At 48.0% G+C, this 12,833-nt stretch overlaps 1 protein-coding gene across 4 annotated transcripts; it reads right to left on the reverse strand.

Moving 5' to 3' along the window:
* Positions 1 to 224: 224 nt before the first annotated feature.
* On the reverse strand, positions 225 to 12,219 carry MTFR1L (mitochondrial fission regulator 1 like). 4 transcript variants are annotated; one of them, XM_072975084.1, is made up of 7 exons: positions 12,076 to 12,219; positions 9,204 to 9,347; positions 8,670 to 8,774; positions 5,890 to 5,999; positions 5,446 to 5,657; positions 3,852 to 4,173; positions 225 to 1,848 (listed from the first exon to the last, which is right to left on the reverse strand). In XM_072975084.1, exons 2-7 carry the CDS (start codon positions 9,225 to 9,227, stop codon positions 1,743 to 1,745), a joined length of 879 nt encoding a protein of 292 aa, XP_072831185.1. In that variant the 5' UTR covers positions 9,228 to 9,347; positions 12,076 to 12,219; the 3' UTR covers positions 225 to 1,742. The 4 variants fall into 4 exon arrangements, with proteins under 4 accessions (XP_072831185.1, XP_072831186.1, XP_015095436.1 ...); XM_072975085.1 differs by having other exon boundaries at positions 12,093 to 12,217; XM_015239950.3 differs by having other exon boundaries at positions 12,048 to 12,206.
* Between the last annotated feature and the right edge of the window lie 614 nt (positions 12,220 to 12,833).

Raw genomic sequence — 12,833 nt, forward strand, 5'->3', positions numbered from 1 at the left:
AAAGAGCCTGCTACTCAGCCTGCACAGAGCCACTTCTTTGTCCTTTCAGATGCCTGACTGGGCACATTGCTTCTTATGGATGTGTGTTCTTTGAATCTCTGGTTGTTGTAATCTTACCCACTCAACCTAAACGTTGACCATTATTCCTGACACTGAGTGACAAGGCAGATCTCCCAGACCCAAGTGTGCAAGGGGCAGGGAGGATAGAGAGAGGTAGAATGATGGTAGTTTTGTTGTTTTATTTTTGTGATAACTTTACAGCATTTTAAAGTTATATACTCTATGTTTAAAAATCTCCCTAAAAAGGCTGAACTATGTAACAATCTAAATGTGGCTATCACTCCTCTGCTACAAGGTGGGAGAGAACCCCTTTGTAAAACTGTGAAGCCAAATAAATGACTGTGTACAAAGCTGGCTCTGATGGTAATTAAAACATTACCAATTTTATTTTTGAAAAAAAGCAACTTTTTAATAGTATATGCTCTATCATTGCCATGGGTCTGATCTGAACACAGTCTAATTAATTTGACTTGTGTTCTACACAAGACATCATCCACCAGATAGCAGTTTCCCATGTTGCAGGTGTGGTAACAAAGAGGCTTAAAAATAAGCCTCTAGGGGGCAAGCTTGTAAGTTATAAGATGGAACTACTTTAAGAGCTTAGGACGAAATCTCTACTGAAAGTGACAAGAAGCTCCCTAGGGACGTTTTCTCTTATAAAGGTAGGAATATATATATAAGGAAAGGGGTAGCCAGGAGCTTGTTTACAAAAGTTCATATACCTTAAAATTAATAGGAATTCTATACCTGTGGGGGATACTGGGTGATCACAACTCAGCAAATGCAGTATCTGTCTAAATCCTTCCTTTAATGTCAGGTAGTGCTTCAGCTCGAACACACAGGATACATACTGTAGAGAAAGGGACCTGAGGGCATCTGAGTCATGCATGGTGTGGTAGGTACAAACCTTGGCCCAACACAAAGGAGCAGTCAAGGGCCTGGAAGAAGGGTGGTACTCTTCCCCCTCCCCATTTCTCTTTTCTACTGGGCTTAAACTAAAGTCCATGAAAGAGAAAGCTTTAAATCAGTGGAACCAATGAGGCCCCAGGGCCTTGGAGGGTAGATTTGGTTGTACAGTATTACAAAATATATGTAAGAAAAAAACAGCCCAGGCCTCCTGGCAGCAGCCCAAGTATAAGCTGGTCCAGCGGCCTGACCTCTACATGTAAGTGTTGGACAGGGAAGGGGGAAAGTGATTGCTGGGCACTGGCATCAGTTCATGACGGAGCAGCGTAAGATTTTCCCTGCCCTGTGAACATGTACATAAATATTTATAGCCCCCTCAGCCCTGCTCTGCTGCAAGGAAGCGGCTGAGAGTGACAGCTGGACACAAAGTGCTCGGTGAGACCAATTATGTGGTCTAATGCTGTGAAGTCTTTCATTTAGGACCTATTTTCACACAGGGGCAAGGAAAAACCAGAAACTTCTATCTCACCTTTTAACCTGGGACATTCCAACCTACAGTTACCTGTAATGTGTCTCAGCTCAAAACAGGCCTTAGCTTCTGCTAAGGTTTTAAGTATAGAAAACATAGTGCAGCTCTTCTCTTAGTCTAAGCTCTGGCTTTCGGCAAGACTGTTGCAGAAGATTCGTAATTGAGAGGCAGAAACATCTGCAGTGAGGAAGGCAGCTATTGAAAGAATTCCAGGAGCATGAGACTGAGTTTGCAGAGCTGAGTGCTATCAGTTTCCTTTTCTACTGATATCTTCTTCCTTCAGAGCAAACTTCCTCCTCAGGACCTCAGAGATAAGGACAGCAGGGTCTTCCTCCTTCAATAAACTCCGGTTCCTAGAGACACAATAACAGCTTCTATTTATTGAGTACTTACTCTGTCCTAGGCAATGTTGTAATTTAATCCTCACAACACTCTTATGAGGTAGGTGCTATTACAATCCTCTTTTACAGAAGAGGAAGCTGAAGCACAGAAAGGTTATGAATTTGCCTGAAATCATTAGTCACTCAGCCAGTAAGTGATGAATCCAGAGTTCAAAACCAAGCTAGCTGGTTACAGATCTCATCCCTTAACTAGACATGGCTTTACTATTTCCTGAAAGGGCTGTAAAATGTTGACAAAGTAAAGGACCACCATGCTGTTAGCACTGGCCTGTGGCTAAGCTTCTGCTTCTACCTTCTGGCCTTATCTTTTCTTAGCAGCATTTCCCCAGGTCAGTAGGGGAAGTGACTGATGACTCTTAGTTTTTCTGACCTTTATTAATTCTGGGGGAAAGGTGTGCTGAGGATATACTACCACCTTGTCTCCCCATCAGGGGAGTTGAAAGGTGTTTTTTATAAGTGATCCAGAATTTATAGTAAAATGTTCACATGATAAGGGACCCATGGGAACAAAACCAGTTCCAGATTAGGGTAGGTCCACACTACCTGTTAACATCATAAAAGAGGTTCCTAGATACCTGGTTGCCTGAAATTCTAGTGAACTTACATATGTCCTCATGAAGACATTTTACTGGTCATTATACAAGGGCCAGGATTGATTATTAAACCTTAAAGACAAGAGGAACTGCCCTCAGTCTGTCACATTTCTGAACCTTGATGATGAGGCTACTTTCCCACTGTTAGTCATCAACCCAGTTCCTTCTATCAACAAAGGAGAAAAGATCCCATGACAAGAATGAGAGGAGGGGCTTGGCACAGGGGTCAGAGATCTAATATGGTACAAGAGGCAGGTATAAGACGGTTTGAGAGTCAATCTATTAAACACTGACCAGATGAAGAAGGCTCAGGGTGGTCCAGAAGCAGCAGCAGCTGAATTTAGGAATGCAGGAGACCAAAGAACTGCAGGTCAATATGACCAGCCTGGCTAGGGCCACAGAAGGAACATAAAAGTAACTTTCCTACAGGATTGACTACAAGGACCCTTGTCCAGTTTTCAGAAGGAAATGGGGCCAGAAACACAAAGGGATCCTTGTGTGAGGTAACTGTTCCCCTCAAGAGGAACTTCATCAACTCAGGAGACAGCCCTCACTTCCCTAGCCCCCAAAACAGTTTTTGAATTGCATTAACTAACACAGCTGCACACCCGGCCTCTGGACTTTGAGGTCCGGATGTGAAATAGTTCATTGCCCACGAGCCTTCTTTTGAATAAGCTCTTCCAGTATGTCCCGTGCAGTGGAGAAACACTGCAAGGTGCTGAATCCCTCAGGCTGGAGCTCTAGGGCTTCTTGACTAGATGAGTTTCTCACGATGGTTATTTCCCAAATTCCTTCACAGGCCCATCAAAAACAACTAGAGCTCTACTCCTTGGGGGTTCTACTTTGGTATGTTTAAGGTATATTTGAGCAATTCTGATAGGAAGCCAGGTTTAGGAACTATCTAGGAGTCTCAAAAGCTTTGTAAATCTGAATTTGCAGAGTTGGTTTGAATAATGGATCACTGTGATTAAAGGAAATGCTCCTTCTACCAAATAAGTCTACTTTTTAAAGATAATTATGCAACTGTACTTTGAAGGGTGGGGCATGGTGACACTTGTCACTAGCATTATGAAAACTGAAGGGGTGAAGCCCCTCTGGGGGACAGAACTTGGATTAGATGAGCCTTCTTGTAAAATCCCTATTAGGCTAATGACATTTGGTTGGGTTAGCTCACGCCAGCCAAATGTAAAGTGTTGCTCTTTCCTCAAACTGGAGCCCCAGGCATTAGCAAGCAGGCAAGCAAGCCCTGTGAACAAAATAACACATGGCTGCCACTGAGGACTTACTATGTGAGTATTAGATAATTGGCCACAGGCAATTTAAAACAGTAAACAGACCATCATAGCTCTTTATAATGCTTACAGGTCTTGGCTCTGCTTCATCCGGTGAAAGTCCTTTAGGATACCCATCATATCTGCAAAGCTGCTGGCCTTGGACAGAGACACGCAGTCATCCTCTTCAGATGAGCTGCAGGTAGCTTTGTGTTCTGGTTTGCAACATTCAGGGCTGGCAGAACAAAGCAGGGGGACTGATGGAAGCTCAGGGACCTCTACCTCGGTCTCCTCGGTGATGTCACTAATGACAAAGGAAGTTGTAGAGTGGAATGAGGATCCAAAACAAGGTAAGGGAGAAGAGACATTTGAACTTCCTGGAGATAAGAAATCTGGCGTTAATGAAGCCGAAGCTGAAAGAGAAAACAATAGGCATGGATGGACACTGGGGCTACAATACAGCAGTAATATCTTCTCCCTAAAAGCACCGCTTACCAAACACTTCCTGGGCTGATACCATAACATCCTGGGTTCCTCCACTACTTTCCCCTCTCAGGATGTCAAGAAGATGTAAATGCACTGGGCTCTTACAGTGCTCCAGGAGAGCAGAAAAAGCCACCTCATAAAGGCCTTCCCTCCTAAAAGCTCCCATTCTGCTGTGGGCTGTGGAGTGACAGCACTGTCTATACTGAAGCAACAGTGCAGAACCAAGGCCTGACTTTGTCCTTTTCTCTAACTAGGGCAGTGCTTCTGACTATGCTCCTTTGACTCCAGCTATCTGTGACTGGAAGAATTGTTCTGCAGCAAAACAAACAAACAAACAAACAAAAAAACCCAGAGTGGTGACAGTCCTCCTAGTTTCCAAATTTTAATGGAGAGAATTTCCTCCATTTTTAAGTTTCTAGGGAACACTCTAATTTTTCCTAAACTACTTCAGCTTGTGTCTTAGAAGACAAAAAAAAGTAGTCGACAAATATAAATTTAAGTCCAATTCTTCAATGAGACTGCCATATAAGAGAATTAAATACAAGAAGATTTCAAAGAGAATACTATGACTTATGTTCTACCAACTGACAAGGTTTGGGAGCTACGATTTCGTCAATGAAGAGCAGGGAAGAAAAAAAAAAGGGAATGGGAGGAATATGAGGTTAAACTCTTGAGCATCCTGGGAGAGGATCCACCTGCTGGTATTTCATGCCTCTAGACAAGGCAGACTCCCATCCATTTCCAGTGGTTCTGCCTTAACTGCAGACAGAAAGGTGGAGGGATGGAGAGGTGGTCTCTGGGAGAGAGGACAGGGAAAGGGAAGAAGGTTGCTTAAAAAGGGTTATGTCTGTTAGTGGCAGGGAATTCTTATTTCTCATATTGAAAAGGAAAGCCACTGAGCACTCATGGAAGATATGTCTTAAAGACACTCGAAAGAGGGAGTTTTTTGTAGCCAAGGGAGGGAATCTGGGGCCCCAGGTTAAGTGAAGATTTTGTTCTAACTCAACCAGTCAGCCCAAAATGGCTGACAGAAACCATCCAAGGATTATACTGGTTAGCCAGGCCTCAGGGCAACCTCAGCCAGAACCCTGGGCCCGGGTCCCCCTGAACCAGGGACCATCCTTATCCCTATCCTGCCCAAAAGCCAGGCAAAAAGGTACAGTCTGCTATTGCTTGGCCCTGGCATTAGGCGCTCCTACCTGCATCGCCTGCCACTATCTTAGCAATCTGGCTGCGAAGGTGGCTCAGCTCATCCTGCAGCTCTGTGGTGCGGCTCAGGGCTGGCAGGGCTGGCTTCTTCAGGGCCAGGAGCCTCTCCTCGGACCCACGCAGGTTGGGCACTGAGGCATTTCGCTGCATGACAATCAGAGGGCTGGGCTTCCAGGTGTGCCGCAGGGGGCGTGTATCGCTCCTGGACCAGGGAAAGACAGGCATATCAGAGACAGAGGGTCACTGCATCCTTTCTAAAATTCCTTCACCCACTCCTACAAGACAAACACAACCAGGTTCTGCTCCTACTCTGAGACCACAGCTCTCATTCCTATTGCCTCTGCCTCTCAACAAGCGTTCTTCCTGCTGCCTACCTACCACCTCATCTGGGAAGAATTCCCACTCCCCAGCTGGCAGGCTATTGCCTCAGCTACCTGACCCGGGCATAAGTCTCTTCTTCATCTGCAGCAATCCAGGCGATGTCAGCCAGAGTTGGGACTGGGGGCACATCCTTCAGACACAGGTCAGAGACGTTGGGCAGGGTCTGTAGGGAAGCAAAATTCATCAACAAACATTTACTGAAACCATGATGAGACAACTGGAGATGGGGCAAAATACATATGAGGGACACCTAACCCAGCCTGGGTGTCAGGAAGGCTTCCTAGAGGAGGTCCCAGTTGGAAACAGCTTGAATACGAGGCCAGAAGCAAGAGTCTGAAATTACAAATAATTTAGCATGGCTGGAACATAGGATTAGGGGAGTGGGGAGCTGGGAGAGATTGGAAAGTGAATTAGGAGCTTTGATTCTAAGACCAATAATGAACCATTGGAAGGTTTTATGTAAGGATCAGATCTGTGGTTTTAAAAGATTGCTCTGGCTACTGTGTAGAGCACAGATGGGAAAGCAAAGAGACCAGTCATGAGCCTTCTGTATCCTCCAAGCAAAATGTGGTGGTCTAGAGCAGGGATGGGACCTGTTTTTATATATAAAGCTTTACTGGAGAAATGGTGACACCCATTTAAGCGTTATCTATGGTGGCTTTTAAGCTACAACTACCAAAGTAAGTAGTTGTAAGAGACTGACATGGCCCACAGCCTAAAATATTTAGGTCTAGCCCTTTGCTGACCCCTGGCTAGAGCAGAGGGGTCTTTAGTGGGACTGGCCAGAGTCACTTTTTAACAGAGATGGCCACTGTCTAAGAGTGTCTTGCCTTCTGGTTGTAAGAATATAGGTACGAGGACACTGACATCTGTTACAGCAACAGGAAATTTCTCCTGGCACACTCTTTACAACACCTTTTGTAGCTACTGGGATCTACACTGTTATAGCAACACTGTTAGAAGCACACCTGATAATCTGACTATTGATTTAAATAAAAAGACATGATTAATTATACAAAAGGAATCATAATATGACTTTTCAAAATTTCTCCTCCACCCAAATGAACAACTAGGGAACAGAGAGACTGAGTGACACTATATTAAATGAAAAATTAGAAAGGTTCAATTATATACTGATTGATTACAACAAAGTAAAAAACATACATTTAGAAAAATATGGAAAAGAACTACACCAAAACATTAACAGTTCTTGTGTCATGACTATGTGATTATAGGAAATTTGTTTTCCTTTCTCCTTTTTCACTTTTCATAATTTAGTATTTTTATATGGGTAAATTAAAAAATAATAAATCAGCAAGATTTCCTTGAAAAAATATTTAAGGTAATCAACTTACAACAAATCTAGGGATAATTTCTCAAAAACCCCCCTACACGAGTTAAATTCAGATGTTTCTGCTACAGACTGGTAGGTAGATCAGGAGTTGATAGCTCTGGCTTTTCGATAGGGAAGCTGGGTCTCACAGGAGTGAAGTGATAATCCAAGGTTACACAGAGAAGGACTTCCACTGACCCAGGAGCTAATGCTCAGATGAGCCATTTAGGGATTAGCCAGAGTGCTCTGCTCTTGGCAATGAAATGAGTTAACATATACAGAGTACTCAGCATGGTATATAGCATGGGCTCAATAAATGTTCACTAGTACTACTACTACTACTCACATCTACTCCTACTCTTGGAGCCTAGGCCCTTGATTGTCTCTGCCTAGCAGCATTAAGCCAAAGGACTGGAGAGGTTATAGCCAAGTGTGGGGGCAACCCTGACTGAGTCCCTCATGCTCCCTAGCTGTCCTTCCCTTTGTTCCTGATGCTTGAGGCCACATTCTGCCCTGGGAAACAACAGGCAGTCTGGGTCATGGGACAGTACCCCTCCAGACCCATGACTCTACCACCACCCCTGACGTCAGGCTCCAGACCTAGCTCCTACACAGACTGTGCAGCTCTGCATCTGATACACAAACTCAGCTCTTTCATTTCTGTCTCCCCCGGGCCCACATCTTTTCAGGCATGTATTTCTGTCTCCTTTGTGTAGGCAGAAAGCTGAAGTATTTCTTTTGTGTCCCAGCTCCCCAAACGCACACACCTTAAGCACCTAGCCTGGAGCTGATGCTTAACCATTAGTTCTTAGAGGGAGGCAGCTAGGACTATTAAATGCCACTTAGCTTTCCACTGCAGAAGAGAGTCTCGGACACCTGGATCAGGTAAGAATCTGTGCTACAGAAGGGGTGCTAAAGGCCCTCCTAGGCAGAGAGGTAAGATTGAAGTAGCCCAGTAAAAGAATGGCTAGATTTGGCCAGAAAGAAGAGGATGGGAGTAATGGTCTCAGGGAAACAGTGAAAATAGGTAGCTAAGCAGGCAAGTCTTAGGGCTGGTGAAGAAAAGCAGAGTTCAACTCAAAATCACATTCAGCACTCAGTATCCTGTGTGGGGCCCTGCCAGGGTTATCAGCACACACCTCAGAGCACAGACACGGCTAGTTTGGAGATCTAGTTCAGCATGGGTCTTTGGCCTACTCTAGTAAGCTGGGTTGCTGCAGGCGATGAAATCTGAGTCACTAAGCAGAGGCACCAAAGGTGCAAGACAATTAATTTATGAGCAAATTGGAAGCCTGGCTGTTGGGGCACAGGTTTGTGTGTGATCAGGAAGCCACAGTGACCAGGATCCATTAAAGGCAGTTAATAAATATGTCTTGAAAAAATGAAGAGACTAGGAGAACAACCTGCTCTGGGAACGCCAAGGAGTCTGGGGCACAGAAGCAGCACCATTCTCCCACACACACAGAGCCTCTACTCTCCCTGCCCTTCCAGCACACTTACCTCAAAGGACGCCCGGGGACATGGTTTCAGGGGCAGGTTGGTCCCAATTCTTCTCACTACACTTCGAGCAGCCCCATGCGGCTTGTTTTGCCAGATTGGGATGGTCTAGAGCAGAGAGAGGGGGACAGCCACAACCTCAGAGAAAGTCCAACTACTGCCCCCATCTTCTCCCCGTCTTCCCTTTAGCAGGAGCCAACCTTCACCTTGTACAGCCACCTAAGGGGACACCTGCTGCCACCGAGGCACAGTTAGTGCTGGGAGGGTCCAGTGAACGGGTGAGGGATTAGCTGGGTGTAGGGATCATCCAGGCTGCCCTCCCTTTCCTCTGCACAGAAGGATATAAACGCATTGACTCCTTTAATGCCCTGAGGTCATAGTTGGTTCTGCCTCCGGGGAGGGGATGGGAAGACCCTTCAATTCTAGGTCTCAGTGAGGGAAGAATTAACTTGAGAATCTCAGAACTTCCTACAGAACTTCAGCAGGTCCAGTGCTTAACCTTCCCCACCACACCCCTGCCCTGGGAATGCCCCTTACCACATTGGCTTCCATTCCCGACATTTCAGCTGGCTCCCGCACTTGAAGGACAAGGCAGCCACAGAGCAGCTCTGCGGGCTTGGGGAGGTGGGAGGCGTGACTCCTTCATATCAGGCCATCTGAAGGAACACCAGACGTCTCTTCCTGTGAAACAACCCCCACAGCAGACTCAGTGGCCACCACACAAACCCCACAAAACCAGGTCCTGCAGAGCTATGCCAAACACCAAGACTTCTCTGATGTTTCACAGGGAGAAAACCAGCCCAAGAGGCTATGCTCACCCAAGACAACGGCCTCTCCAAACCCAGAACCTTAAAAGTTCTATTCCAGATTTGCTTTGTGAGCTTGGCCAACCCTGGAAGCCTTCCTGAGCCAAAATGTCTAAAGATGTAAATAGAACACTTAGGTGGTTAAAAAGCTCACAGGAAAGCCAGTGTAGATACCATCCAAGCCCAACATTTATTTCTAAAGCTGAGATGTAAAAGCCCAGCATGTGCCACCCAGTCTAGTGCTGCTGGGCCTCAACAAGGGGAGAAAGAATAGCCAGACAGTGGTAGCCAATCTCATAGTGGGAACAGGGAAAAGAGCCAAAAGTTTTTATCCTGGTTCAGCCGTCTACTGGGTTAGTAGTTTTAAGCAAGTCACTTAAACTTTCTGAATACTGGTTTCTCCATCTGTAAAAAGATGACAGGAAGAGCAGCCACTCTAGGTTAACTTAATGGTCAATCAGCAAAACGGGATTTTTAAGTGCTTAATGAACTGTTAAAACAAGACACAGATGGGCGGAGGCACTCTGACTGGATTCCTCAAAGTTGCCCTTGCATGGTGAGCAGAAGTCAATGAGCTCATTCAGTCCCTTATTCATCAAACACTAACAATACTATGTGCCAAGCCCTGTGCTGGGCACTGCAGGGACTGTGGAAGGAGTAAGACACAGCCATGCTCTAATAAAAGAACTCACAGCCTAGAAGAGAGATAGGACCTGAATACATAATTCTAGCAGAGACTGAATATCACTGCTTAAGAAAGGCACTGGGCAGGTGGCCAGGTGAGGTCAGTCCCCTGGTCCCAAGGTGAGTTCAGAGGGGGTAAGAAGAGGAGGAAAGCAGCAACAACAGCACAGGTCTAGGACAGGAAGGTGACAGATATGTAAAAAGCAGAGTATGATAAGGCCACAAAGGTAGACTAGGGGTCAAGTCATGAGGGCTGGGAATGTCCCAGGGTGAGAAGTCACTGAGGAGCCAAGGGCAGACTCTGAAGAGTGGATGGGCTGGACTGACCAAAGCAGCTCTTTTTGGAAACCTCTCTTCCACCTCTAGAAGAGAAGGGTCCCCCACCTCTAGGAGAGGAGGTACCACTCACTTCATGATACGTGGGGAAAAGAAGCTGCAGGGAGGAAGGGACTGGCCTAAGTTCACTCGGCAGTCATACCAGTAGAAAGCATATCTAAGTCTGGTCCAGATCTTGCTGCCTACTGCACGGTCTCCATATTCTCAGAGAAGCCCTAGACTTTTAATCAAAGTCCCGTGTGCCAGGCTCTGTGCGGAATGTCAGTGCCTGCTCCAAGTTTCACATAACAGTGCTTCCGTGTGTTTCTTACTTTAGTCACTGTAGCCACTTCTTCTCCAAACTTACGTCCAAATTCAGTTGGGCCTAACTCTCACGTAACAGCCAGAGGCATATTTCTAGAACACATTGCTAATCATATCCCGGCCATGCTTAAAACCCACTATGCTTGCTGGAGCCAAGAGAACAGCATTAGTTTCTCACCATGACCTGCAGGCCCTCCCCAGTCAGGTCCAACCTCATCTTTCTCTGCCCTGTCTACCCAACTCACCGCAGCCTACAAGGCTTGTCCATTTGGTCCCTGCACACTTCAGAGCCACACCTGCTTTCCCATTGCCCTCCAGCCACAATGGCCCTTGATGGCTTTGCCCACACTATTCCCTCTGCCTGAAACACCAGCACCCCCATCATCAAGCTCATCCTTAAGTATTCTTCGAGCTCAGCTCAAGCATCACCTCCCGTTGCCTGACAGTCACCCCGCGCCACTCTCAGTTTCGTTCTTTGTTCGGAGTCCTCTCAGCAGCAAACAGGTAACGGTGTGATCCGCAGTTTGTCAGAAGGGCGGGGACTTACCAGGCAGAGTACAGCCCGCTCAGAACACGGTGGGCACTTGAGCATTTGTTCAATTAAGAAACGGACGAACAAGAACATCGAATTAACCTTCAACCCTCCACCGCACCCCCAAGGGTCTGGCTAGAAGACTCTTCCTCCTCCAGCCCCCGCTGCTCGCAGGCCGCATCCTCTGGTTCCGACCACCCCTGCGCCCCGACAGCCCCTTCCGAGGCTGTTGTTGCTGTGTTTACACACGGTCGCCCGCAGGAGACGCAGCGCCTCCCGAACGGGGCCTGGTCGCATCACCCCTGGTCCCCGCCGAGGCCGCCACGCTCAGCGGAACTCTGCAGCGCCGACAGTCCGCTGCGCCGGGGGAGCAGCCGCGGGGACCTCGCCCGGGACACGCCTCCCCTCCCCCGCAACAGCCCGACCCGACAGGGCCAAGGTCGGCCAAGTTCTCGCCGCCGGCTCAAGCGGCCCTTGGACCTACAGGCCGGGGCCGGGCCCCGGAGGGAGCGAGGAGGGGGCCGAAACGAGAAGGCTCCGGTGCAGCTGGTGCCCCCTGGGGACTCAGTTTCCCCCTCCCCGCCAAGTAAGGCGGACAACACTGGCTCCTGCGAGAACTGGCGCGGGCACAGGAGCCGCGGGCACCGCACAAAGTCGCGTCGACAGCCGGGCCGGAAGACCGTGCTCCCGCTCCCGGACCGCACTCAGACCTAGACTCACCTCAGACTCTGACTCCGGACTCACTCACCTCAAGACCCCTCCTACCTTAGCGGGCGGCCCAGCCTCAACAGCCCTCACTTCCGCTGACCCGCCCCCGGAAGCGATCCTTTGCATCTGCGCACCGAGTCGCGGTCCCGCGCGCCCTCGGAAGGTCGGCCCCGTTGGGGGCGGAGCGAGCGAGCCTTCTGCGGGGGCGGGGCGGCGGCACGTGTTGACACGCCCACCCGAGGCCACGCCCCCGACGAAACTCGGGGAAAATTGGCTGAGCTTGGAGAACCCTGATGCCTTCCCAGTGGCATCCTGCACTGGTCTCGGCCCCCTTGCCGCTGTCCATGCTTAGTCCCGATCCTTCCTCTAGATGGAGTCTATGTTGCTGCTTGGCCCCCAAATTGATCAGTGTCTGCTGTCCCCACCCTTACCGCAAACTTCAGAATTCTCACTGTGGCGTAACAAGGTACCCAGACTTAGTGCTTGCCTTGCTTTATCTCGCCGCTTGTGGCTTCACAGTTCATACTTTCCAGCCAAGACCCTCTACAGTCCTCTGCAGCAAGAGGACTTCTGCCCTCCAGCGCTTTGTGGCTTACACACACACACACACACACACACATACACACACACACGCAGGATACATTCAGTGAGTTGGTTGATCAGATGGGTAGATTGATCAGTAAGACACCAGAGGCATTGGTAAAGAGACCCATATTCCTCCCAGGCTCACTCACCCACTCTCTCTTTGTGCTGAAACCCTCAAGGTCCTGGTCTCCATGGCATCAGGGCCTGGATGAC

The sequence above is a fragment of the Vicugna pacos genome, chromosome 13, assembly GCF_048564905.1.
Source record: "Vicugna pacos chromosome 13, VicPac4, whole genome shotgun sequence".
Lineage (NCBI taxonomy): Eukaryota > Metazoa > Chordata > Mammalia > Artiodactyla > Camelidae > Vicugna > Vicugna pacos.

What these genes read in the sequence shown, in the direction of transcription:
- MTFR1L (XM_072975084.1), bottom strand. Translation starts at nt 9,227, where the DNA reads ATGTCGGGAATGGAAGCCAATGTG. An exon ending in GAGACTTATGCCCGGGTCAG is followed by an intron (nt 5,658 to 5,889) that starts GTAGCTGAGGCA and finishes TCCCTGGTCCAG; the next exon opens with GAGCGATACACGCCCCCTGC. An exon ending in ATGAAGCAGAGCCAAGACCT is followed by an intron (nt 1,849 to 3,851) that starts GTAAGCATTATA and finishes TTGTGTCTCTAG; the next exon opens with GAACCGGAGTTTATTGAAGG.